General features: G+C 40.7%; 1 protein-coding gene across 1 annotated transcript in view; it reads right to left on the reverse strand.

The window, feature by feature from the left end:
* Positions 1-26,049, reverse strand: part of COL22A1 (collagen type XXII alpha 1 chain) — a 196,044-nt gene that overhangs the window by 135,822 nt on the left and 34,173 nt on the right. The window contains exons 3-4 of the mRNA XM_051778556.1: positions 17,898-17,972; positions 754-865 (exon numbers count right to left, since the gene is read on the reverse strand). Coding sequence (XP_051634516.1) covers positions 754-865; positions 17,898-17,972 — 187 coding nt within the window. The remainder of the gene's footprint in view (positions 1-753; positions 866-17,897; positions 17,973-26,049) is intronic.

The raw sequence follows: 26,049 nt of genomic DNA on the forward strand, positions 1-26,049 counted from the left end.
ACTCCAGGACGAAAAAAATATTATGAAATCAAGAAAATGTAAGTCCCAGGCCTTTTATTGAAATATACAGTGAGATGAGTAAAAAAAGCTAAAAACAGAATAAAAAATAACTGCCCTTCTCCATAAGAAGGCAAAGAATTACTATTGATTTTTTAAGCTAAAGTTCAAACCAGCCCAGAGAAATTTACTGCAAAAGTGTTAATGATGACAATACTATCTATGGCTCATGGTTACTCAGTGAAATTATGCACTCACTCTTTTCAAGACTAATGTTAGCAGGGCTCAAGTTACAACCTGAAGGGAAACTGTTGTGATAGACTATGACACAACTGGCAGCCTTAGGTCATAAGGGGCTCTGAGGACTGAATCCACATTGACACAGGATTAAAAATTGCTCATTCTTTTACAAGGCCAAAACCCCTATTAGCTAACTGGTAACAACATTTATCAGGAACTGGCCTCTTGTATTTAGCAAATTTCTATCCCAATGGGAGCACCACGAAAAATTCCTTTTAGAAGCTATTAAGCACTAAGTTCTTTAGTGAATTTCTTGATATTGCTCCTCAGAATCATTGAGATACACCAAACCTAGCTCATACTCTACCAGGATTGAGCCTATAGTTGGTGCAGAGGCTCCAAAGCAGCAATATATGTGTAGGCATCAGATAACTCCTACAAGGGTAAGCTAGAGGAACCAAATAGTGCAAAGCAGAGGTTAAAATGAAGATCAAGTGAAAAAAACAGGCTACTCACTCAGTTTTCTGAACAACAGGAAAGCTTCCAAGTCGTACATAAGCACTCTGAATTCCGTTTTCTTTCATTCCAAAAATCTGCTTCACACTGAACGAATCCATCAGGTCAAATCCTGTCCGTAACAGACGTACGAATACAAGACATTGATCAGGTAGTGGAACATGCCTTCAACTGTATTTAGGTTGTTATCTTAGACCACAAACAGCACTTCAGAAACCAGGCTTGTTCTTGTTGGGAAAAACCATAACAAAATTCTGACATAGTCTAATCTGCTTAGTCCAAAACTCAAAACCAAGCATAAACTCAAGTTGTAACAGGCCCGGGGCAGAGTTCTCCAGAAATCAGTAGTTAATGTTTGCATTGCCACAACATTCTGAAAATACTGTATAATTCACTAACCCTCATGTAGAAAAACACACAGGTGCAGAATGAAACACTTAATTGTACAATCATAGAAGCACAAAATGTTTTGGGTGGGAAGGAGCCTTCGAAGATCATCTAATGCCAATATCCCTGCCATGAACAGGACACCTTCCACTAGACCACGTTGCTTAAAGCCCCATCCAACCTGTCCTTGGACACTCCAAAGGATGGGGCATGCACAGCTTCTCTGGGCAATATGTACCAGTGCTTCTGCACCTTCATTGTAAAATTTAATTCTTTCTCTCCAATCTAAATCTACCTTCTTTCAGTTTAAAACTGTAGTCTCTTGTTGTGTCAATACAGACCTTGATAAAAGGTATCTCTCTCTTTCTTACAAGACCCTTTCATACAGGGAAAAGCCATGAGAAGGTCCTCCACAAGCCTTCGCTTCTCCAGGCTAAGAATCCCCAACTCAGAATTTCTTCATGGCAGAGGTGTTCCAGCATTCTCATCATTTCTATGGATCTCTTCTGGATCCATTCTAATAGGTCTGTGTCTTTATCGAAAACCACTTGCCCAAGAAACTTGACTACATACGTTTTTCATATCATTTTAACATAACTTAGTCCAATCAACCTCTCATTATTATGAGCTATTAATTTTGACAGAAGATATTTGTCTGAAGCTTCTGACTTTGTTCTAACAAGATATTATTAGCTCAATCATAAACCACACTAGTGAGTCTACTCAGCTCCAGCATCAATATGATCCCAGCCACAACTAACCCATGGTTTTCGGACATGAAGTCCCAGCTGCTACACCCTGCTGGGGACAGTGGGAATGCAATGGTGCCATGGTCAGGAATGCATCCAGTTCCTGGAGGTGCAGTACTGTGCGGATGCAAACTTCCTACTTTTAGCTCCAAATTGGCTCCACAGGGTTCAAATCCAAATGAACAGCCACTCCCAGAACCAAAAACACTGTGGAGTTACAGGCAAAGGCACTGTAAAAGGCAGGCTGTGAGAAACCAAACAGAGAATACATGACTTTCTTTTATTTGGGCTATTCCAAACTCGTCTTCCCCTCACACATGAATGATAACACACATTAACTCCTGTCTTTGTAATTCCAGTACATAAACCTGGTGACATAAGAGTAACTTATTTTGATAAATTGGTTTTAAACTATGGCAGTTCTTTTAACTTTGTTCAGTTGGTGAGCTCTTGAAACTTTTCTAGGGTAGATAAATATTTTTGTGTGATGAACTTAGGCCTGATGAGTCTTGGATTTCTTAGTTGCCCTCATAAGCCTTTCAGGCTAAAAGGCACTGCAGAAGCTGAAAACAGCTGGAACACAAAAAGGCACCCACCTAATTATATAATTCTTCACATTAATATAAATAAATAGGTGCAAAACCCTGCACAGGTTAGTCTCTAGGCTAATCAAGATAGCAGACAGCAAATAAAATATAAAGCTTTCTTCATTTTCTGGACTTTTTTCTAAAGAAATAGTTTTCTCTGTGGAAATATAATCTTAATTGTTTGCAAAGAGAGAAATGGTTGCCTGGTGCCAAGTTGAGGCCTTTAGTATTACAGTAACTTTCCTGGCTGTCAACAGCTTTTCCCTCCTGTCCACTCTATTTTCAGCTATTACTGGACATTCTGGAAGGCAAATAAAGTAGTTAGGATGCTCCAGGGCCTCATGGCTCCACCTCATAATCACCTCTGCAGCAACTCCAGTGATACACCTTTCTGACAAACTGCAACCAGCCACAACTGCAGCTATAAATCATGCTAAATGGACCCTACTAGAACTTGAAAGCTCCCTCCTGGCTATCACAAAACACAGTATGACCTGTCCCTATAAGCCATCCCACAGTTTATTCTGCCATGCAGTACATATCCCTCATCTGCCCCAACCCCAGGAATGTGAGGAAGGCAATTGAGTGTTGCTGGCACAAAGAGACCACACTGACTGGGAAGGGAAATTGTTAACCATTCACAGGAGATGAGCTGTGGATGGTGAAGCCTGAAACACTGCCCAAGTGACATCATTATGTCAGGTCACCAGAAGCCTCAAGCTGTGAAGTATTGCTCATCTCACTGAGCTTGAGAATCCCTATTGCTAAAAATACACAAGAGCAAGATACAGTGAGACAAGAACATCTTGCTGAGTCTTCCCATCATTAGCTCAGACCCAAAGTTGCTCCCATTTTCTCTGGCAACTCAAGCAAATGTTCACATCATGAGCAACTCCGAAGGCGTGCACATTAACATGTTTTTTCAATGGAAATGAGTTAAGAGTCAGATTCAATCCATCTCTTCTTTTTTTTTTATTCCCTGAGATTTCCTCTCAAAATACAGTTTCAAAAGCCTAAATAACACTATAAAGCATAAGCAAACTATTTTGCAAACAGAACTTGCTGTAATGAAAATAAGTCACACTCACAACTTAATCTCATTTACATTCAAGATTGATAAAGCACACAATTAAATCATAATAGGATTTTCCTCATTCAGGCTATGGATAGGCAAATTGCAAATTCTTTTATGTATTTTTTCATTAAATTACACATGAGGGTTGTTCTTTGAAAAATATCATGTAGGTCCATTTGAATGATAAGACTTCAGATGTCTCAGAGTTCACACCCAAAACCAGTGAAAGGATCTGATTTAATCACACTAGCAATTTGCTCGGTGTCAAATTTAGATAATGCCTCCACTATGCTCAGAGGAAGAATGGGGCTTTGGGCAACCTGATCTAGTGAAAGGTGTCCCTGCCCACAGCAGAGGGATTGGAACTAGATGATCTTTGGGGTCCCCTTCAACCCAAACCATGCTATGATTCTTTGGTTACAGAGCACTTCACGTGGGGTTCATCTGACTACATGTCAGCTCTCTAGACAGGACGATAACAGAGTCTCTCATACAGTTTGGCACAGGTGCTTCTAGGGAAAGATTAATTTCATACTAAAACAGATGTCAAAAGCTTATTTTTCTCTTCCTTGACGTAAAGAAAGCTTGGGATGCTCCAGTTGCACACTAAACCTCACCTAGTAAAGGTCTACAGCTGGTGAGATAACCTCCACTGCTGGATACTCCATTGCAAACCAAAGCCCCTGGAGGTAATGGACACTTTGGTTGTTGGAGGATTTCAGTAGCATTACAGAAAACTTGTCATCAGGCCATGCACTAAAAAATTGAGAACTCTGTCAAGGATGAGATGCATCTCAGTTTTAGCTGTCTGAAAAGGAGACATCTGGTGTATGCAAGTTTCTTCTGTTCCCTTTTGAGTCAGCAGAGAAATATAGGGGTCTTTAAGAAGACGACTCATCACAACTGTCTCTGATCTAAGGACAGCTGAACCCCTACTAGGCAGGGCCTAACTCCTGTTCAGCAGAAAGGGAGCTCATACTGTCAGGAATTCTCAGAGTACTGAAGTTGTGTGAGACATATTCTGTTTGTAGGGAATGCTCTCCATTTTGTGCAATGAGTGAAGCAGAAGAGGACAAAAATGTTAACTAATCACACATAATTTATATTTATATTTTCTCATTTGCCATCAGGATTGAATAAAGTCACAGATTTTTAAATTCAGCTATCAGCTTGATTAATCAGCTATGATTTTCAAAATCTCTTCAAGAGAAGAAACAAACAAACCCAAAATATTGTTATTTGAGCTGAGAAAGTAGTCAAGCCAGATTGCCCAGGTGGAACTGGGAAAAAATACCTAGGAAAACCTCCAAAATGAATTTGTGACTTAAAGTAATCTCTAAGACTATTTCAGCTGAAGGACAAGAAAGTACATTGTTACTGTTACCACCACTAGTAGTATTACTACTGTTAGTACTACTATTACTACTAGCATTTTGTTTATTTCATGTGCTTGGAAGCAATTTGGATGGAGTATGTTCCCTTGACTTTAGGACTGGAACTGGGATTGTGAGGGAGACAGCACGAAGCTTTCAGAATTTAAACCTTGAACCACAATAATAATGTAAAAAATAAACAATGCTGTAATCATTTCTCCAGCACTTGAACAGGATGTTTCCCTGGCAGTGTTTTTCCACTAACAGTGCATTGAAAGTTGCTTACTGAGGACTTTCCCCAAACAGTTTAATGTGTCATATAGCATTTTCGTACTGGACTTACAGTCAAAACAGGGGCTGTTCTTTTTTTTTCTACCACCAAGGAAGCACCACATTGTCAGTGACATATGGAAAGAGATCCCATACATAACTTCCCAGTCCTGTCTACAAGTAAATGGGAAAGAACACACCTGCCTAAATTTTCATGGACAAAGGTTACTATTGCACCTTGCTCAAGCACAGGGTGAAAGGGTGGGACTTTCCTGTTCTCAGTTGCTTTGATTTAAAAGGTTTGTGTACCAGGACAGGTGTGGTTTCCCAACTGGCTTATAAACTGTTTAATCAGTAATGACATAAACATGGCATTTAATAAGACTGTCTTTGATCATAAGCATCTTACTTCATTAGAACTTCTGAAACAATATGGGGCCACTGAAACCCTCTAACATGATTACATCTCCTGAAAAGCAGCAGACCCTAGTCCATATTAAAACTAAAATAGTGAGCTGAAAGAGAAGCTCAGATTTGTAACAGCATACTTGACTAGAAAAGTAATTTCTTATGCACTGCTCTGCTGATCAAATCAGCCGAATGTCTCGTTACCCATAAGTTATAACCCCCTTACAGGAAGCAGCCTGTTTTCCAGAATAAGAAAACACACCCAGATCTTCCTGATACAGGGAGAAGATGGCAAAACTTGGCACTGGACAATTTATACATCATCAAACTGTAATATGCAGCCAGATTCTCTTTAGCAGGACAGATGTCCATGCTGCACGCAACACCCTAATGCATGGCCAAAGGATGATCAAACAGCTCTGTACTCGTTCTGTGGTCCTATAACCTTTGTTGCAAGATAATTATCTGAAGACCAGACTAAAGGGGCCATGCTTGGCTGCCCTGAGTATGAGATGGTTTTCTGCCTGGCTCCATTAAGGATCTGATACAGGCAGAGTGGTGGCAGCTGTTGTGGATGTTGAGAATTTCCGGACTGTCCTGTGTTCAGGGGCAAAAACTCACAAAATTTAGACAGCACTCAAACCCAGAAAAACAAAGCAACAAAGGTAAGTTTTAATAGCCAGAAAACACAGCAGTGAGCACATTTGGAAAGACTTCTCAAAGTAGGACAGAGCCAGTGACTTCTTATTATGCCCAAAGAAGTTTTCTGGTAAAAGGCTCCTGCTTTGCATCCCCAAGTATCCCAAGATAACACTCACAGGGGGAACCACTGGACTACTTCTAATTGTGAAAGGTTTTGGTGAGACAACAATCTGGAAAGGAGTGTGGAAAGCGGGTGAGAAAGGAATCAGAAAAGGCACTGGACATCACAGCCTCAAGTGTGGTGTCCAGAATATATTCATTATGGAAGACTACCAGACAAAAGCACTAATATCAAACAAAGTAGCTTTTTCAGGAAATGCTCCTTACTTTGGTCTTGCTCAAACTCTCAGCTGAATTATCAACCTTGTTAATGCATTGATGAGGGATCACAAACAGACAAGATCGGGGAGGTTGTGATAATCTACTGGTTCTCTGAGACTTCTGAAAACAGCAGTCTCTATAGACTGTGATAAAATAGCACGTTACTTTTACTAGAGGATAGCCAATGGTAATAAACTTTATTGTAGACCAGAGAAGTGTATAAATTCCTATGGAAACAATATCACTTGGGAGTCTTTCAGCAAATACATGATCTTGTCAATTTTCTTGCCTAATATTTCTACAGTCTTGAAAGTTAAGCTTCTATGGATTGCCTGTGTCCACAAAGAAGAGCCCATATGCTCACTAGATCCTCAATGTCCCTTTTAATTCCTCCAGTATGGTCTGCAAGGTTATCACCACTATAGAGAGCCCTAATTTTTCTTACCTATCTTAGTTACTTTTTGTGCTAAATTATACTCTAAAAATCAGAGAAAAAAAATATTACATGCCATATTCTAAGCTTACATAGTGTATTTAATGAGATATGTCTGAAAATTAGTTATGTGAAATGAGAGTGTAGATGAGGGTTATTTTTCTTCTAAACATTTGTATCTAAACATTTGGTGTCCTTATCTTCCACAGTGCTCTAGGCTGAAAACAGCTATTTCTGGACAGGCAAGATGTGTCTCAATTCAGGGCTGGGATAGAAGTAAAAGTGTCCAAATCCTAAAGGAGAGACCTACTACTTTATTCATCATGTGTTGCTGTTATTGTTATGGTAGCCATCATCTGCTACAGTATTTTTGCAGTTCCTGACATTTCTTCCTCCACAGGAAAGGAAATCATGTCAAGAGCTGAGAGAGTATCAGATTTTAGGAATATTTTTGAGAGCTCACTGAAGTGTTCATTTCCAAGGCTCTTCTACCACAACAAAATTACCCACATCCATACCAGTAAATCATTGCCCCAACCATAGTTGCACTTGGCAACAGGAAGTAGTATTTTGGAGGGGGTGAGGTGCAAACATCCCCAGTCTCTCAACCTGTCTCCATAGGAGAGGTGCTTCAGCCCTCTGATCATCTTTGTGGTTTCCACTGGACTTTCTCCAAAAGCTCCATGTCCTTTTTATGTTGGGGAACCCAGAGTTGGATACAGCACTCCAGGTGTGGTCTCACAGGGGCAGAGAAGAGGAGCAGAATCACCTCCCTTGGCCTGCTGTCCACACTGCTTTGGATGCAGCCCAGGATGTGGTTGGCTTTCTGGGCTGCAAGTGCACATTGCCCAGACATGTTGAGCTTCTCACCCACCCGCAAACCCAAGTCCTTCTTCTCAGGGCTGTTCTCAATACATTCTCTACCCAGCCTGTATTTGATCTTGGAGTTGCTCTGACTCACATGCAGCACCTTGTACTTGGCCTTGTTGGCCTTTCTGATGTTCACAAAGGCCCACTTCTCAAGTCAAGGTCCTTCTGGGTGCCATCCCTTCCCTCCACCGTGTCAGCTGCACCCCATAGCTTGGTGTGGTCGGCAAAAGTGCTGAGGTTGCACTCAATCCCACTGTCTGAGTCACAAAAAAAATGTCAAACAGCATCTGTCCCAATACCAACCCCGGAGGGACATCACTCGCCACTGGTTTCCACTTGGACATCAAGCCATTGACCACAATGATTTGAGTGCAACCATCCAGCCAATTCCTTATCCAAATCCATCTGTTAAATCCATGTTGCTCCAATTTAGACACAAGTATATCATGCAGTGTAGTGTCAAATGCTTTGCACAAGTCCAGGTAGATGAGTCTTGCAGCTCAGGTACTGTTTAGACCTGTCTCATTGCAAATGTTTGTAAAAAAAGAATTTGAAAGAAAGTAGCTGGCTGGAATAAGTTTTTTCCAACTCTCTCTGGTTGTCAGAAGAAATAATTTCCAAAGACTTACAAAAGATAAGAGTTCTGTCTTCTTGGACTGTTTATTCCACTGTATTCCAACTCTCCAGCAAAGACAGAAAGAAGAAGGAGCAGCTTATTTTTGCATGGATAATTCACCCCATATTCAGCACTCCCAGCAGTTTGATTCATCACCATCAGCCATCAGTGGTTATCTGACTTATACCCAAAGCATTAAGAAATGAACCTCTGGAGGAACAAACCAGAGATTTATTGGCTGCCCACAAGCCCTGCATGAAGCAGTGAAGTGGGGGCTAAAGGGGTTGTACAAGTCATTAAAAAAAATTAGTTTCCTAAATTTTACAAGAAGCTTGCAAGGGAATTTTGGAACTAAAAAACTTTCCAAAGCCTATAGATTAAAGACCTCAAGAGTGTTTTAAAGAGATTCTTGCCATTAATCAGTTACCCTTTGTGTCCACTGATGTTACAGCTGGGATTTAAGTAGCACTTCATGTTGACCTTTCTTCTCACCAGATCCCCAGATTTCAGTAAGGAGAGTAGCTAAGAGCTTAAGCTAATAATGAGGCCTTGCTAAAGCACATGGGACAGGTCTTACACCAACATGAAGGAGTATCTTCCAGCATTTGTTATTATCTTCTAGGTCTCATTCAATAAGGTGGCTTAGAGCATCTTATTTTAGACAGTCTCAATTTTATAAAAATTATAAATCAGATTTACCCCCAGTCCATGATACCATCATTTAGGCTGTTGGCCTAGTTTTCTTTCTCTGCTCACGACACTGGAAGACACAATTTAAACTTTTCCTTGGCCCCAGCAAAGAAGCAAACCACAAGAGTCCCACACAGACCACAAAAAGAGGTTGATCTCAGCTCAAGCACCAGTCAACATTTGGGATTATGAGGAGCAGAAACCTTATTTGAGATATATAATAGAGTTATACTTCAAAAAGGAGCAAGCTTCCAGAGGCAGTGAGGCAGGTGAGCAGGCAGCCACTGGAGTGAAGTATGGGGCCACTGTTTCAGAACCATCAGTCTAAAGCTTCAGCTGAAAACAGATGGGACAAATACAGCACTTGGTACCCTTGCACAGGAAAGGAAAGATGGCCTTTCAGGAAAGATAAAATGGACATAAACCAGTAAGACAATATGACCAAAGATACAGTATGAGAGAAAAGAAAAAAATGGAAGCAAGTAAGTAAATACACATTTCTAGCCGTCACACCTGGTATAAAGGCTGTTGTAATCTATCCCCCAGACTGCTGTAAAAACAGGAAGTAAATTCATGTGTCTGAGGCAGCACCTTTCAACACCTGATCTCATGTTAATAACACACCACTTTATGTGATGCATTGTTCTGTTTATCTGCATCAGTCCCCTTGTTCTCTTTTACTCTTTTACCTCTCAGTTTTTGAGCAGTTGCAAGTGGCATATTGAACGACACTGAAAGCTGGTTTTGACACAGAACTCTTCCCCTCATTATTGAAAGTCTTTTTTTTTGTGTGTGTTGAAGTCATCTCCATTTTCTCAGTGATGGACACTTGGCTTGGTGCCATGAGCCTTCTTTCAGCTCCTTTCCTGCTCCAGTGATTTACAAGATTAAACAGGAGTTCATTATTCCTTTGATATCCTTGCATGCCAGATAGGCTTGCACTAGCCAAATTTACCAGGACTGTTTTTATTAGGTTCTGGTTTTAACTAGTTCCTTTATTTTAAAGGCCTCTTTTGAGTTCCTCAGGTGTCAAAGTGCTCTGTGTTCCTCCAGAAAGCCACAAAAGGGCACATTGAAATAGCCTTGGGAAGGGCAGGACTCCACACCTCTTTGAATATAGGTTTTATTGGTAACACCCAAGAGGACAGTACACATATAGCTGAGACAAATGACAGCAGGTAAGTGTTTAGGAGCCCAGAGTGGAAGGACTGATGAAGTCAGTATAACTAGCAACAATTCTTACTTCTTGCTCAAACAAGAAACTAGTATTATTTTTAGTGTAAGAAAAGATATTTGAGGAAAAACTTCTTACTAAGACCTGCTAGATTCTCCTTGTCATGCTGTCTGGGCTATGGGAAAACTGCACCAATAAGCTATTCATGAAAATAAAAATATTCCCATTAAGTTTAGGTGTGATGAACAAGGCCTATTAGGAAAGCGTGTAGGGACTGCTCTTTATAAAACTTTAGTGGTTGCTTATGTCAGTCAATCAGTACAAAACAGATAAGACCTACCAATATCCCAAAACCTGGCCACAGCTCTCATCAGAGCGCATTCATATCAGACAGACTAATTTAACTCTAAGCATTGGGAACAGTTTATTAAGATTCTATATATTCCTTCTTCTCATCATGTGTACCATCATCAAAAGCTTACACTGATGAAAAATCCATTGAATGGTTTCTAAAGTAGAATTAAGCTAAATTATTTGGACTAAGAAATACCTGAAAGTATCTCATGGATAGACAATCTATTAGTCTTTTTATAGCCAAAGGACTGGTTGACTCTTGTGCTATGAACAGTCAAAATTTAGATTATTTTCTTTTCATCAACTTTAAATACACTGGAATAAGAAAAAGACTTGGCTTGTGTAACTTCTTGGAGAAAGTAAATACTGTTTGTTAAAAAAAAAAAAGGCTTTTAGGGACAGATTTATTTTTATTTTGTTTAATGTGCAGGTAGATCTGAATAATTCATGTGCACATTCCTGTGCAGGGTTAACCCTTGTTAAACTTTTCGTGTGAATGCAGAAGTCAGAATTTGTCACTGCTGACACTCAGACCAGGGAAGGCCTTTCACAGGGACTACTCAGCTGTTACCAGTTTACTTCCTGCAGTAGCACCTTTTTAAGTAATTTCAGCATTCATTCTCCATATTTCCTGATGCCTTTGAGCAGCTCAGCCAGATTGCCTGCTCCAGCACAGACCTGATGCCTAGGTCATTCACAGTGTCAGAAGTCCACTGAGATTCACGATCTCAGGTAATAGCTACCTCTCTGACCATGTTAAGAAAAGGATTCACTTAAAACATGGTTTTTTTAAATCAGAGAACAAACCGCAGCTCTATTGGTGACAGCATGGCTATGCACACTTTGCAGGATGCTCTAGTATTTCCAGGCTCCTAATCCAGATGTACACTTTGGTGACTCCCCACTCCCTCTTGGGTTGACTGTACAATTTCATTCCCCAGTTCTTTACTTGCTATAGAAAGAAAATTCCTTGGCACACAAGCCCAAAAGAAACCAGGGTCTCCATGCTGGATAACTGGGGAATCTGGACACTGGACATACCCCAGTGCACATCTAATGCACATGTTAGAGACAACCCACAGGACTACAGTGGCTATGCTTAGAAGTCACAGATGACTTATTGGTAATTATTTGCCTGTTTAAACTGTTTTTCTTGGTGTTACTGGGTATTAACATGTCCTTGAACACCAGTGAACCATTTGTCAAGCTCTGAAAAACTTCAAAGACCTTTTAAGTGGAGTGATCTAGGTTATAGTGTTGAGACTAACTATTGTACAGTAGAATCATAGAATCACAGAATACTTAAGGCTGGAAAAGATCTCTAAGATCATCAAGTCCAAACATTAATCCAACACTGCCAGGTTCATCACTAAACCCTGTTCCCCAGGTGCTACATCTACATGTCTTTAAAATCCTTCCAGGGATGGTGATTCCACCAGTTCCCTGGGCAGCCTGTTCCAATGCCTGGCCATCCTTTCAGTGGACACATTTTCCCTGATATCCAAACTAAACTTCCCCTTGCATAACTTGAGGCCCATTTCCTCTAGCCCTGTCACTTGTTATCTGGAATGAGAGACTGACACCCACCTCGCTACAACCTCCTCTCAGGTATTTGTAGAGAGCAATAAGGTCCCTCCTGAGCCTCCTTTTCTCCAGGCTAAACAACTCCAGCTCCCTCAGCTGCTTTTCATAAGACTTGTACATCAGATCCCAAAATACAAACCAAAAGGTACTTGATACGGTCACCTGCACTGCATCTTCCAGCCCAGAGGACAAATCCACCTCACAGCACAAGTCCAACCATTTTCTCCAGCTCACAGGAGACTCAAATAACTGTTGTGACTAGAGGTAGAGGTCAGCTACTGCTTTCCCTATTTGCTTCTTACAAGATACAGCAGCTACACCCAGATGTATCTCAGGAACCCAGTTTCAAATTCATCTCAGCCCAGTTTCAAATTATCTGAGGGACTTCCTAAAGCAAGTGTGGGGGGAGGAGGAAATAAGAAGCCATGAGTCCTATCCCATTATAATTGCCTAGTGATGGGTCACTGAAAAACGCGAGAGCAAGTTACTGTGCCATGGCATAGCCAAACTTTATCCTTCAGCCTCACCTCCCATAAATGTCACAGCTGCTTCCAGTCCTGCCTGTGTGTGTCTAACTCCAAGGATGGAGAGGAGAGTGGCTGGTGTCTGCACGAATAACCAGCTCCACCATCACTGCACATGTGCAGCCTTTGATGGTGACCACTGTGTCTGTGCATCCACTGTCCAAAGACAGGGATATGTTACAAATCTCTGCAGCTATTCATGGACTATCCATTGGCCTCTCTGGGGCTTCCCAAGGTGACTGCCAAGTGCAAAGACAGGGCAAAGTGCCTGTCATACAGGCACCACAAATGCACCTTTTTTTTCCCCAGGAGGACAGTGGTCTGATGTGCTCATTCTGCGGGTTCAGCAGCCTGAACACTCCAGTTTTCTATACTACCACGTGTTTTAGTGGGCAAATATAAATAGTCCCAGGGATGTTGTAATTAGCTAGTGAGTCTCCAGCATTTCTGGAATGTGAAGCCCGTGCTGCAAACCACAGGATACTGGAGACACACTGACAGTTAAACACAGCCACTGCAGTCTATAATTGGAGGGTACTAGTTTTACAGCCAGTGCCTTCATCATAAAATGCCCCAACACCCTTTACAGAGTTACAGAAAAACATAGAGTTCATAAACATTTTGGCATTTTGCTCATTTGCACATGGAGGTTTCAGAGATGGGGAAGAGAGTTGGAGGCTGAGGTCAATCTGTGGTACAACCCATAAAGCAATTTCTGCTGTTCTTCACACACAAAGCCTGTGTGACTACTTAGGAGTTAAAGTCAGGGCTTTCATGTTCCTCCCTTACCCCATTAACACTATTCAGTGTGGGATGGATAATGCTATGTAGTGATTGGAATTGTCCCTCTCCAGGGTTTATTTTTCTAGAACTCTGTGGAAATCACTGCAGACTTTGTTTACTTCTGTGGCAGATTCCCCCTGAAAGCAACAGTCAGTATCTGTTGAGGAGTATTATCTCCTCTGGTAAGTAATGCTCAGGACTAGAGCTCAGGTCATTCTTAATTTTAGGGATCATCCAGATTTCTGCAACCAAATCCCATGTCCTGCAGGTCTAGTTTAAAATACAAATCATTCAAATGGGAAGTTCTAAAACCTCAAGAAGTATAATTCATTCTGAATAACTTTCATGTGTTGTTTTGATGCCATATTACTGTTCATAAAAATACACAGCGGGCACATCTTCAGGGTGCAAAAGGTTATCATTGTGTTTTCCTGCCTGGTCGCGATCCTCTGTTAAATGCTGATGGAATGAAAATGACAATTCCACATAATATGAGATATTAAGTATTATAAGTGGGGTTTTATATTGAATACTTTAGGGTAGATGAGTTAAATCCTCTTTTGTCTTCATTTCTCTTAAAAAAAAAAAAACAAACAAAAAAAACACCCAATAAAAAACAAATGTAGCACCCACAAGAATGCTCTAAGAACTTTTCTTAAACCATCATTAAGCATTGCTTTAAAATATCAGATTTCATGGAAAAGAAATAGTGTTTATACTGATATTCTAACCAAGATTTCTTGCTTTCTTTCAAAATTCCCTGTGTGATAATTCATCTAGGAATATTACTTTCTGAATTCATGTTATGTACTGTTAAGCAGATGCTGTTTCACTTCACTGCCAAAATTTGTATCAGTAGTAAAGCTGCCTATATATTCTTGCCTCATGCAGTCTGATTTCACTGTAGCAGCCCTTCCAGAATGCCTCAGCTAGTGATTTTTTCTTTAAAAGCCTTGTCAGCTAGTGATTTTTTCTTTAAAAGCCTTGATACCAGAGAGTCATAGAGTACAAACCTTGGCTACGAGAGGACTCATGACTATCCACTGCTGTTTATTTGTCTCCATTAGTACAACTTCACCTCTAGTCCCAGTACTTCATATCTCTGACAGTTTGAAATCTTCTTCTAATGTCTTGAATGTGTCTCTTAAATAGCTGATAGCTATTTCTTATTATTGCCTTTGTCCTTTAGCTTGAGTGATTCCCCTATCTCCCTCCTGCTGTTCCCTGGTCTATTTACGAAAGCATTAGTATCTCCCCTTCCCACCTGCACACTGCAAGATTAGCCAAACCCAGATTTTTATTCACCTGTCTCTGTCTCCTGAACACACTAATAGCTCCTCAAGGCCAAATCCATCTTTCCTGAGCTAAGGAGGCATCGGAGGACCCTTTTCTAGATAAGCTGTAACCAAAGGCCTGCCCAGTCTCATGAATTCTTCCCTACTTTGCCCAGCCAATAATGACCTTTGCCTTCTCCCCAGCTGTACAGCACTGTGATGTACAAACATCTACTGAAACACCATCAGTTTCCACAGTATGATTTTATAGTCCTGTTATTGATCCATACCTACCATAAAAGGCCTTTTAGACTAATAGTCCCAAGTCAATTGGGAAAACTACCTGGTTTGGGGGACAATCAGCTCCTCCTTCAAGGATATTTGATTCCGTTCTGTAGAGTGGAAACTCACAGGAGAGATTAGACTTAAAACTAGATTCTGATGAAGTTCACCACTACCTGCCCTCTGACTTGTTACTCCCTTTCCTAGAAACTTCATAATTGTCTCCCTGGCAGCCAGTTTCCGTCTCACTTTACATTTGTTAATCTCTACCCTTTTTCTCTTTAGCAGTGACTTTCAATACACTACTCAACAAATGCTTGCTGGAGCTCAGATAGGTGAGATTTACCTAGTCCTGTTTGTCTAAAGAAAAATAATCATCTGTCGTTTAAAAGGAAAATATCAGTTTAGAGTGTTGGCTCTCCTCCAGATCAGATGTGGTTTTTTGTTGCAGTTATTTGATTATGGATGGAGCCCCCCTCACTACCCTCACCTCCGCTCTCAGCCTCTGACCTAATGAACTACCATACATCTTCAACCTCAGTCACGCCACTGTTCCCCTCCATGTCACAAAGTTTCTCCTTTTATAGCTCATTTTATGTTTTAACTTCTATTTTTGCTTCTACTGTAAAAATAGGAGCCTGCTGGGCAAAGATCAATTCTGGTTCCAACTGGAGCACAAGGTACAGGTGTTACTTTCAAATCCTTGTGTATATGAGGACCTGGGTAGCAGAGGAAGAGCCTCCCCCTCAGTGCTGCATATTTTCCAGTTTAGCTAAAAGGAGGCAATGATTTTCTGTCGGAATTGGACCCAGGAACCCAGAGTCTTCAGAAAATGCTACAGAGTAATTAAGGAGCACATAAGGAGTGGAACAGCATTTTGGTCCTATAGTAACCATCTCCAGCAGTACCATAACCCTTAGCAGATCCAGAATATCCATTCTGTTTTTTTCCGGGGAAGAGGCAAATATTTTCCTAACCACCAGGAATAGGAACAGAAAAAATAATTTTCTCACCATGTAGAAGCAATAAGGAGCCTTCTATAAATACTCCGTACTGATGGAATAATCATTTTTAATCAAATAGTGTAACTGTCCTGTTGTTAAACCACTGTATGGTATGGTGAACATTTACACTTTACAGTAAACAGAGGTTCCTTAGGTCAAATAAATGACAGTCCTAAGCTATCAGCCTAACCAGATATGTTGCAATAAATGAAATTCTACTTAGGGAAATTCCTATTATAGGAAAAAAAAATTAATCAGTGTGATATTGACAGAATTGGAGACGTTGTCCAGAGGACCTGTGGATTATCCCTCTTTGAAGATACACGAAACTCAACTATACCTGATCTGACTTCAAAGTGGACCTATCTTCAGGGAAGACACTGCTTTGAGTAGGAAGTTGGACAAAATGATTTCCATGGGACCCTTCCAACCTAACTAACATACAGATCTAAGACTGAAAAGTCATTTTTAAGTTAAAATGCTGAATATTGACTTGTTTTATAGGAGGTAAGTGGGATTTGAAGATAAAAGGAAAAATAACTCAAAAACATTATGAAAGAACCTAACTCTGTGTGTGTATGTATATATATACACACACAGAGATATATAAATATTACTGCATATAAGCATCTACACCTCACTCTACTCAAAACCTTTGTGACAGGTCTGAATTGGGATTCTTGTCCTTTATATTGCTCAACAGGAGATATATTTTTGAAGTCAGATGAAGTCTATTAATTAGCACTTGACTCAAAATTCAGATAAACACGAACTACATGCAGACAGCCATTTCCAACTCCGTTCTTCTGAAAAGAATCACATAGAAGATGATCATCTGAGAAGGGACACAATCCTTCTACTGATTTTGAGCAGCACTTCCACTGGAAATAGGTTCATTCAGAATCAGTAGGGTTACTGTTGAACAGCTCTGAAGTTTGCCCAGCCCAAGGACAGGAGGACTGTCAGGACAGGTTAATTCAAGACCTATCAATAGACAGCAGTTCAAAATAGGTGTTTCGGGATTATGAGCTTGGTCTTCATGACCAGAAAAGATGTTACCACCCAACATTATCACAGGCTTTGATGTAATCATGCTGCAGCCAAAATAAGTTGCCTACAGACAGCACAATTGGAGCTGATATTCTGTGCAGGCAGCAAAAATCCCCCAGTGAAAAAACTACGAGTAGCAAAGCTGTCAAACATTGACCATTTCTACTCCTAATCAAGTTGCAGAAGAGCCACTGCAATGACTTAAGTTCTTGGGTCAGTCACAGATATTCCCAATACATCCTTGATGGGCATGTTTTCTCTGCCAACAACTCAGTCTTGGGGGGCTGGAAAAGAGGAACAGTCCATGCATATATCTGACAGATTGAGCCCTTCAACTGGTTGAAAAGATATATCAGAGCTCCCAAAAAAAAGCAGAGATGTCACCAGACTGGCTTTTCTCTTGATCTTTCAGCAGTGTTCATGAAAAAGATTCTTTTATACCTATATCTATATATCTATATAAATCTGTCTATCTATCTATCTACACATAAGCATTTCTTCAGTGGTTCATCCGTTGTGCTCGGCTTTCCCACAACAATCACAGATAAAATAAATGGACATTAAAACTCACCAGAAACATACAGTTATACTATTTCAGTTCCCAGAGATACAGCAGAAGAGATTGTCTGTTTACCTGGAATCTCATCAGTCCCCCCACTGGTGTGTTTGAATCGATCTCCTTCCACGTGGACATTTGGACACAGGACATCTGAAAATCAAAAGGACCAGGAAAAAATTATCACAAGGAAAGGCATAATTTTGGAAGCCACAGAACTAGCAAAGACAGATCCTCTGGGTTTTTTCAACACTTGCACATGGTCCCTCAGCAATAATTCTGCCTCAGTCTCTGCACATCCTAAATATCCTTCCTCTCTCCTATTCCCTACCTGCATGATCGACAAAAGACCCAATATACTGTGTCTGGGTTCGAGCCACTTTTTTCTGGCTGACTAGACAAGAAGACAAGCAGAATAGATGACCTGAGCCTTTCCCTTATCTAGGACAACTCTCTGGTTTTTTATCTTTCTCCTGCATGAAAGTCAGAAAAACTTAAGAAAATATAGAATATCACTCTACTCCCAGTTTGGTTGGAAGGGAGTTATGAAGGCCCAGCTGACATTGGGATGCTGCCCAAAATTTTCAGAAAGGACAGCTCCTACACAGAAACACCTCAAACCTGAAATGCTGTGAAGGAAAGGGAATCCAGAGCTCAGAACAATGAAGTGACTTTAATCACACAAAGGTCCCACCACAGGAGAGTGCCAGGGACAAAATGTGAGGCACACTGTCTCATATCTTACTGTGTTATGTGTGATTCCCATATTAACACTCCTCCAGGACCACATGTCTGGTCCTTGAGGTTGTTCAAGAAGAAAGAATTAAATATGACTGAAATGTTGAAAAATATTCACCCAATACACGTCTCAAAGTCATGAAAATACCCAGCTTTTGTCAGCCATTTCTCATGCTCCTGATTAGTGTCAACACAATCACAGTCAAATACTTTTCCACAGAGAACTGTCTATCCACCTCTTTCCTGCCATACCTTTGAAATCACTTTTATTTATGTTTTGTTTTCCCAGGTCAATAGGTAATTGTAAACAATGGGAACAGGTAGTTCAGGGAATCAGTTTAAAGAGAATATAAAATCTTTTCTATACCATAAGACTATATATATTGGAATAACAACAATAACAACAATGTATCAATATATATAAAAGTATACAAATATTATATTATTTATATATAAATATATATATTGGACTTATTAGAGTGGGTCCAGAGGAGGCCACAAAGATGATCCAAGGACTGGAACATCTTTCCTGTGAAGACAGGCTGAGAGCTGAGGTTCAGCCTGGAGAAGGGAAGGCTCCAGGGAGATCTTATAGCACTTTTCAATACATAAGGGGGAGCTTACAAAAGGAGGGACAGGGACCTTTCACATGGGCAGACAGTGATAGGAAAGGGGGGAATGATTTTGGACTAAAAGAGTAGAGATTTAGGTTAGATATTAGGAACAAATTTTTTACTGTGAGGGTGGTGAGGCCCTGGCACAGGTTGCCCAGAGAAGCTGTGGTTGCCCCATCCCTGGAAGTGTCCAAGGTCAGGTGGGATGGGGCTTTAAGCACACTGGTCTGATGGAAGATGTCCCTACCCATAGCAGGGAGTTGGAACGAGATGATCCTTAAGGTCCCTTCCTTCCAACCCAAACCATTCTATGATTCTATAATAAAATTGGACCCCTGACTTCTTACCCTTTAAACAAAAGGTTGTCCTTTCTCTGATTTAAAGGACAACCAGGTGAACACAGCCAAGTCCCCCCTCTTCATTTACCCAGTCGCACCCACGGTAACACTCACATCCTCTGCAGTTGCAATACTCCTCTTGATACAGATGGTATTTTCTATCCTTTCCACCTGGTGCTTAGTATGTTATTTCTTAGGTGTTATTAATTGTTGTGCTTGTAAGAGCCAACTGCTCCCTAAGGGATGGGGAACCAGGAGAGGAAGGTGACCCAAGTCCAGGCAACACCCTCATCATTGGGGCACAGTCTAACAGAGTTCTCTGAAGATTTTCTACAGAAGGTCTGCCTTGAAATCTTTTGTAAAGATACATCTGAAATCCTGAGAAAAAAATAGACTTTTCTGAGGGCATTGACAGCAGGCACTATATCTCTCCCCCTGCTTTCTGTCTCCTTGTAAAAAAATCCAATATTCCACAAACTTTGATTAAGCCTAGCAATGAAATATTTTTTTCTGCTTTATTGTTCTAATGAATTTTTGGTCCAGTTTATCAGTTGCAGAGGAAGCACTCACATCTCAGCGGAGAGAAAGGGGGCCCTAAAAGCCATTGCCAGAAGCTCAAACAGCCAATGCAGCAGTAAAAGCAGTCAGGTACATCCAGCCACCCCTTTGCTGCATCAGTGGGGAGAGTAGGCACTGTTTACTCATGCAAGTGTGTATTATCCATTGTTTCTATAGATAAAATTCAGAGTAGTCAATTTATTTTTTTCCTGGTGGTTCCACACCAGGAACCACCACTGACTGATGCACAGGGTCATTTCATGTAAACTTCAGCCAGAAGTCTGTTTTGCCTCATGATGCCTGTTGGTTTGAAAGCCAGAATACTTCTCTCAAACCCACTTACGTCTTTATTTTAGGCATGTGAAACCATGTGGCAGTTTCCCCTCCATCAGAGGGGAAGCCTCCATAACTTCCCAGCACAAAAGAGATGATCTCCTCCACCAGATGAACTTTAAAAGTCGAATTTTTTTTGAAACCATCAAGACCTGTGAGAGCCAAAGTTAGGTTACCTCTATTCCTGTTCAAAACTAAGCTTTGATTAGAAGTGTCAAGTGCCCCAGGTAGATGTTATACTGATCCTTCAAAGTTTGGCTTTTCTAACAACTAATGCTGTTTTGGTTACAGGCACTGAGTCAGTGCAGTAAAAATAATTTCTGAGCCCCAGTCTCAGTCTGGAATAAATATGGCTATGGAATAAAATAAGTAATATAAGAAATAAAAACTTTTTGAAAAGATCACCAAATAAAGAGTAAACAAATGGAAGACATGAATAAAATCACAAAAATGTCATTCTCCTCTCTGGCCAGGACTCCTGAGAGATACCCATGGAATAATAAAATATCTCTGACACAGCAGTGTACATCTTTATGTTACAAGGAGGCAAAGTCTGAATTATAGATATATGAATGATTGTTCCAATCTTTAATAGCATAGAATCATAGAACATGTGGAGTTGGAAGGGGCCCACAAGGATCACTAAGGTTAGAAAAGACCTCCAAGATCATCAAGTCCATCAAGGCCAACTCCTTGCCCCCAGGTATAAACATGTGGGCAGGCGTGCGCTGCGCAAACATACATGCACATTACACACCCTCCACCAGCTCAAATCAGAAAGAACTGTGGCTTCCTAGCAGCATGAGCTAGCAAAATCTTCCTGGTTTTAGCTCACATTATGGAACCAGGACTATACTGCAAACTCATGAGCTTGGCCTTGGAGCAGAACTCTCTTGCCACAGAAAATAGAAAGGCCAAAGTTAACAATATTGTCCTTTTCTTCCAGCTCTGAAGAACTGTGGCCTCACATTGGTTTTTATTTTACAAATGTCCTGTGTTTCTTTTGGCTCCTCCCTTCCTACCTGCATCTAAGGCACAAGCATAAATAGTCCACAAGGGAAAGAAAATTGTTGCAATTATTCACTTTCCAGCTACAAAATAATTCAGGGAGGCAGAAATGAAGTTGGTGCTTTACCACCCCATTTAACAGCACAGCTGTGTGTGTCCAGAGGAGCAGAGTGAAGGACTGAAAACATATCCATCATCCCCAACCAGCCACCAGGTCTCATTGCTACACCTAGGGATACATTCTTAGGGAAGAAAACACAGAATTTTCCTTCTCCTGCGGAGATTTTCTGTGAGATCCCCAATATAGGTGAACATTTTAATGTCAAAATCTGTTTATGCCTGTTCTTTCTGCTGCTTTCAGGTCAAACTTTGAGCACATACTTGTGATGCTCAGAGGATTTGCAGCAATGAGCAAATGGCAGGGAGAGTAACAAAATCTGCACTGCAATTCATAAACATTTATAAAAAAATTTATAAAAATTTTATGCACAAAATCTACTAATTTATAAACATTTAGAGACTTGCAGAAGAGAAGATACAACTGACTGACCTGAGCTTTCAGCCTCTGCTCCTTGTTATGTCCCCTCTGGTCATGTCATTCAAATCTGTACAAACTTGAAGCTGCTTTTAAATACATATTGTTTAAAACTTCTTCCTTGTTTGCAACTTTATATAAAATTCTATCAATCCTTTGCTTTATCCACAATTTTTATCAGCAAAGATTTTGCATTTATGCCCATGTGGTTCATGGAAATTTTTAATAACACCAGAAGTGCTATGTATCCCTTTACAGTTTCACTGGGAATGATGACTTTCCACTGACACCTGCTACATGCGATCAGTCAGCTCTTAATCCATTGTAGAGTGTTACTTTTTAATGAAAATGCTATTCAATATGTAGTAACAATGCCTAAGAAAAAATGTACTTTATCAAAGAACAAATGTACTTTATCGAGGTAGTTACCATATCAACCAAACTGTAACTTCATGGATGAAAATTAGTTTTGTTAGAGATGACCTCTTTGTCATAAAATTATAATCCTTGAATAGGGATGCATAATAATTCCCATTCTGTAATACTTTACTCACTGGCTTCAACATCAGATATTATTTTTTTGTGAGAGAGATCAGGAAAACTGCTCTCTGACTGTACATATGAACCATTTTTCATTTTTAATAGCCTTGCACTATTATCACATCAAAGGCCCATAATTAGTGGGATTAGAAATCTCTGAGTATGCAAATTTGCAGATGACACCAAGCTGAGTGGTGCAGTTGACACACCTGAAGGATGGGATGCCATCCAGAGGGACCTGGACAAGCTGGAGCAGTGGGCCCATGGGAATCTCATGAGGTTTGATAAGACCAAGTGCTGGTGCTCCACCTGGGTTGGGGCAACCTCTGGTATCAATCCAGGCTGGGGATGAACAAATCAAGAGCAGCCCTGGGGAGAAGGACCTGGGGGTGCTGGTGCTTGAGAGGCTGGACATGACCCAACAATGTGTGTTTTCAGCCCAGAAAGCCAACCATGTCTCTGCTTTATATGAACTTCTTGTTCAAGGAAGCACAACATAGCTTTCTGAAAGTGATCTCACTGCGGACAACACCCTTTTCTATAAACAAATCATACTGAGATCTGTTTGATGATAATGAGGGACTTAAGCCTCACTTTTACGTCATTCTTTAAAATCTTCCCTACGAAAAAATCCCAAACCTGTAAAATATCTTTAAAATGAGAGACAATGTCTAAGAGAGTCCATGCATTGTGAGAGACATGTCAGAACAGTGTGTCAGCTCAGGAAGTTTCACTAGCACTAAAATAGCATTAATAACCTATTGTAGTCAAATAGTAATGGTAGGGCTGTGAGTTTGGAAAAGAACAACATGAATGATCTGATAGTGTAACTCTCTTTGCCTCTAAGTCGTTTAAAAAGAAATTAAAGGAAACAGGATAGAAAAAAAATGGGGAAAACAAAAGAGAATGAGAAAAGAGTAGAGAGAGAGGCAGGTGTGTGGAGTTGGCAGAGGGAGGGAGAGAGGGAGGGAGAGAGGGAGGGAGGAAGGGAAGGAGGGAGAGAGCTGGGGGAAAAGAAGGGAAGGAGGGAAGGAGCGAGGAAAGGAAGGAAGAAAGGAAGGAAGGAGAAGGAGAAGGAGAAGAAGGAGAAGGAGAAGGAGAAGGAGAAGGAGAAGGAGAAGGAGAAGGAGAAGGAGAAGGAGAAGGAGAAGGAGAAGGAGAAGGAGAAGGAGAAGGAGAAGGAGAAGGAGAAGGAGAAGGAGAAGGAGAAGGAGAAGGAGAAGAAGGAGAAGGAGAAGGAGAAGGAGAAGGAGAAGGAGAAGGAGAAGGAGAAGGAGAAGGAGAAGGAGAAGGAGAAGGAGAAGGAGAAGGAGAAGGAGAAGGAGAAGGAGAAGGAGAAGGAGAAGGAGAAGGAGAAGGAGAAGGAGAAGGAGAAGGAGAAGGAGAAGAAGGAGAAGGAGAAGGAGAAGGAGAAGGAGAAGGAGAAGGAGAAGGAGAAGGAGAAGGAGAAGGAGAAGGAGAAGGAGAAGGAGAAGGAGAAGGAGAAGGAGAAGGAGAAGGAGAAGTTTGGTTGAAGTGACAGTATTGTGTCTGCTATTGCAATTCCTGGCCAGGAATGATGTGATTCTACTGCGCCTTAGGGATTTCTATTAAGGAACCTTCTTGTAAAGTGCTAAACACAAACCCCAGTCACCAGCACTCCATCCTTATATCCTTAAGACTCTGCTGAAACAGTTTCTTAATTTCCATTTTAATTCTTTCAAGAATAAGTAAGCCCTCAGCTGTCAAGATCTCCTCTGGGGACTTGTGTATAATGAATGCTGAACATGTGTATCTGTCAAGTTCCACAAGAATAAAGTAGGGAGGTGAGAAGAGAAACACAAGAAGGTTAAAACAAACACTATTTATTACCATGATTCTCTTTTTCCCTCCAAACTGAGAATGTTAGGATTCCAGAATCTCAGCAGTACTGCCAGAGATTCAACTACTCTCCATATATCCATCATTATTCTATTTCCACAACAGAAAGTCCCCAATTTCTCTCGAAAGTTGAGATACTCACAACCTAAACATTTGAGTTGTCTCATCCCATGACAATGATCTTTAACCCTTCATAATTCTATCCACAGATAAAGCAATAGTTGGGCAAATGCAGGCCTCCCTAAAAGCTATCTCCCAAAACCTCAGACCAGACAGCCTTGCAAGAAAGAGAGATTTGGAGGAATGGGTGGAGTGCCTGCATTTTTTCTGTAGAGAGTATTGTACATTTTTTCTACATTGAAATAATTTTTCCCATTGACACTTACACTTAAAGGGGAAGGACCTGGTTAGAAAATTTTTCTTATAGTTAAGAATATGTCATGGAAGTAGTTTCTCAGAGGAGCTTTCTCAGAGCCCATTAGCTCTGTTCTTTAATTACTCAGGCGGTTCTCTGTGCAGCAGTTCATCCAGCATATTTAATTCCCTGCAGTCAGTTGATGACTCCTAAATATAGTACTGCCTCTATATGCTCTTCATGTTTTTTCTTTTATAAAACATTGTACATGGATCATTATCAAGCCTCAACATTTAAGGTGCTTGAGGTTTTTTTCCCATTCTTTTAAAAATACTTCTTTTAAAAGAATACCTCCACACTCTGTCCATGTTCACTGTATATTTTTTGGCAAATGTTCACTGTCAGATATTCTCTCTCTGTAAATTAACCAATCCATAAAGTGCCACCCACTACAGGAAAAAATTTGTAAGGAAAAACCTGGCATTATTTTCAACTACAGCAGTGGCGCTCACAGTGTAATGATACTGCAATTGCATCTATACTAACACTATAATTTGTACCGAGGTGTTGGTACTACAGAGCATTGCAGCAATTATGTGATTCCACCTTGCAGTTTAATGCCTTGTATAACTCTCCCTTCCTTTCTGAAATCACACTGTATCTTTACAGTGTGAAGTTTGAAGTCCATCAGTGCCAGGAAAATCACCTGCTCATGGCTGTTGAAGCCGAGGTTGATTACACCTTTTTTCTTTCAAATAATGCCTGCATTGGTTCTACATGAGGTTTCCAGATTTACACACAAAGGCTCTCTGTCAATACAATGATAAAATCACAGCATCATGGAACGATTTTAGTTCAAAGGGACCTGTCATGGACAAGGACACCTTTCACTAGACAGGGTTACTCAGAGCCCCATCCTACCTTCCTTGAACACTTCAAGGGATGGGGCATCCACAGCTTCTCTGGGCAACCTGGTCCAGTGACTCATAATGGTTTAAAACCATTATCCTTTTCCTATTACTACATGGGTTTGTCAAAAGGCCTCTCTGGTTCCCTTGTAGACCTCATAAATGCTCGTGGTGAAATGGGAAGTGAATAACAAACCATCCCCACAACATAGCTTATAGGCTGCCCATCCTACTCCTCATAATTTCCTAAGGCTGTCACATGTTTAAATGCACCAGCACTCACCTGAATTGCTCTCCAGGTTCCCTGGGTTACTGAGAAGGTACCAAGAGACTGGAACGGGAGTGTAGGTGTCTGTGTTCACTTGGCTCCCTCCCCCTTTACCAGCACAGCAGCCAGAAAATGTGGTTCTTTTTGTGACCACATATTCAGTGCTGGCACTGTC

This window comes from Manacus candei, unplaced genomic scaffold, assembly GCF_025592945.1.
Source record: "Manacus candei isolate 608988 ecotype Guabito, Panama unplaced genomic scaffold, ASM2559294v1 h1tg000013l, whole genome shotgun sequence".
NCBI lineage: Eukaryota > Metazoa > Chordata > Aves > Passeriformes > Pipridae > Manacus > Manacus candei.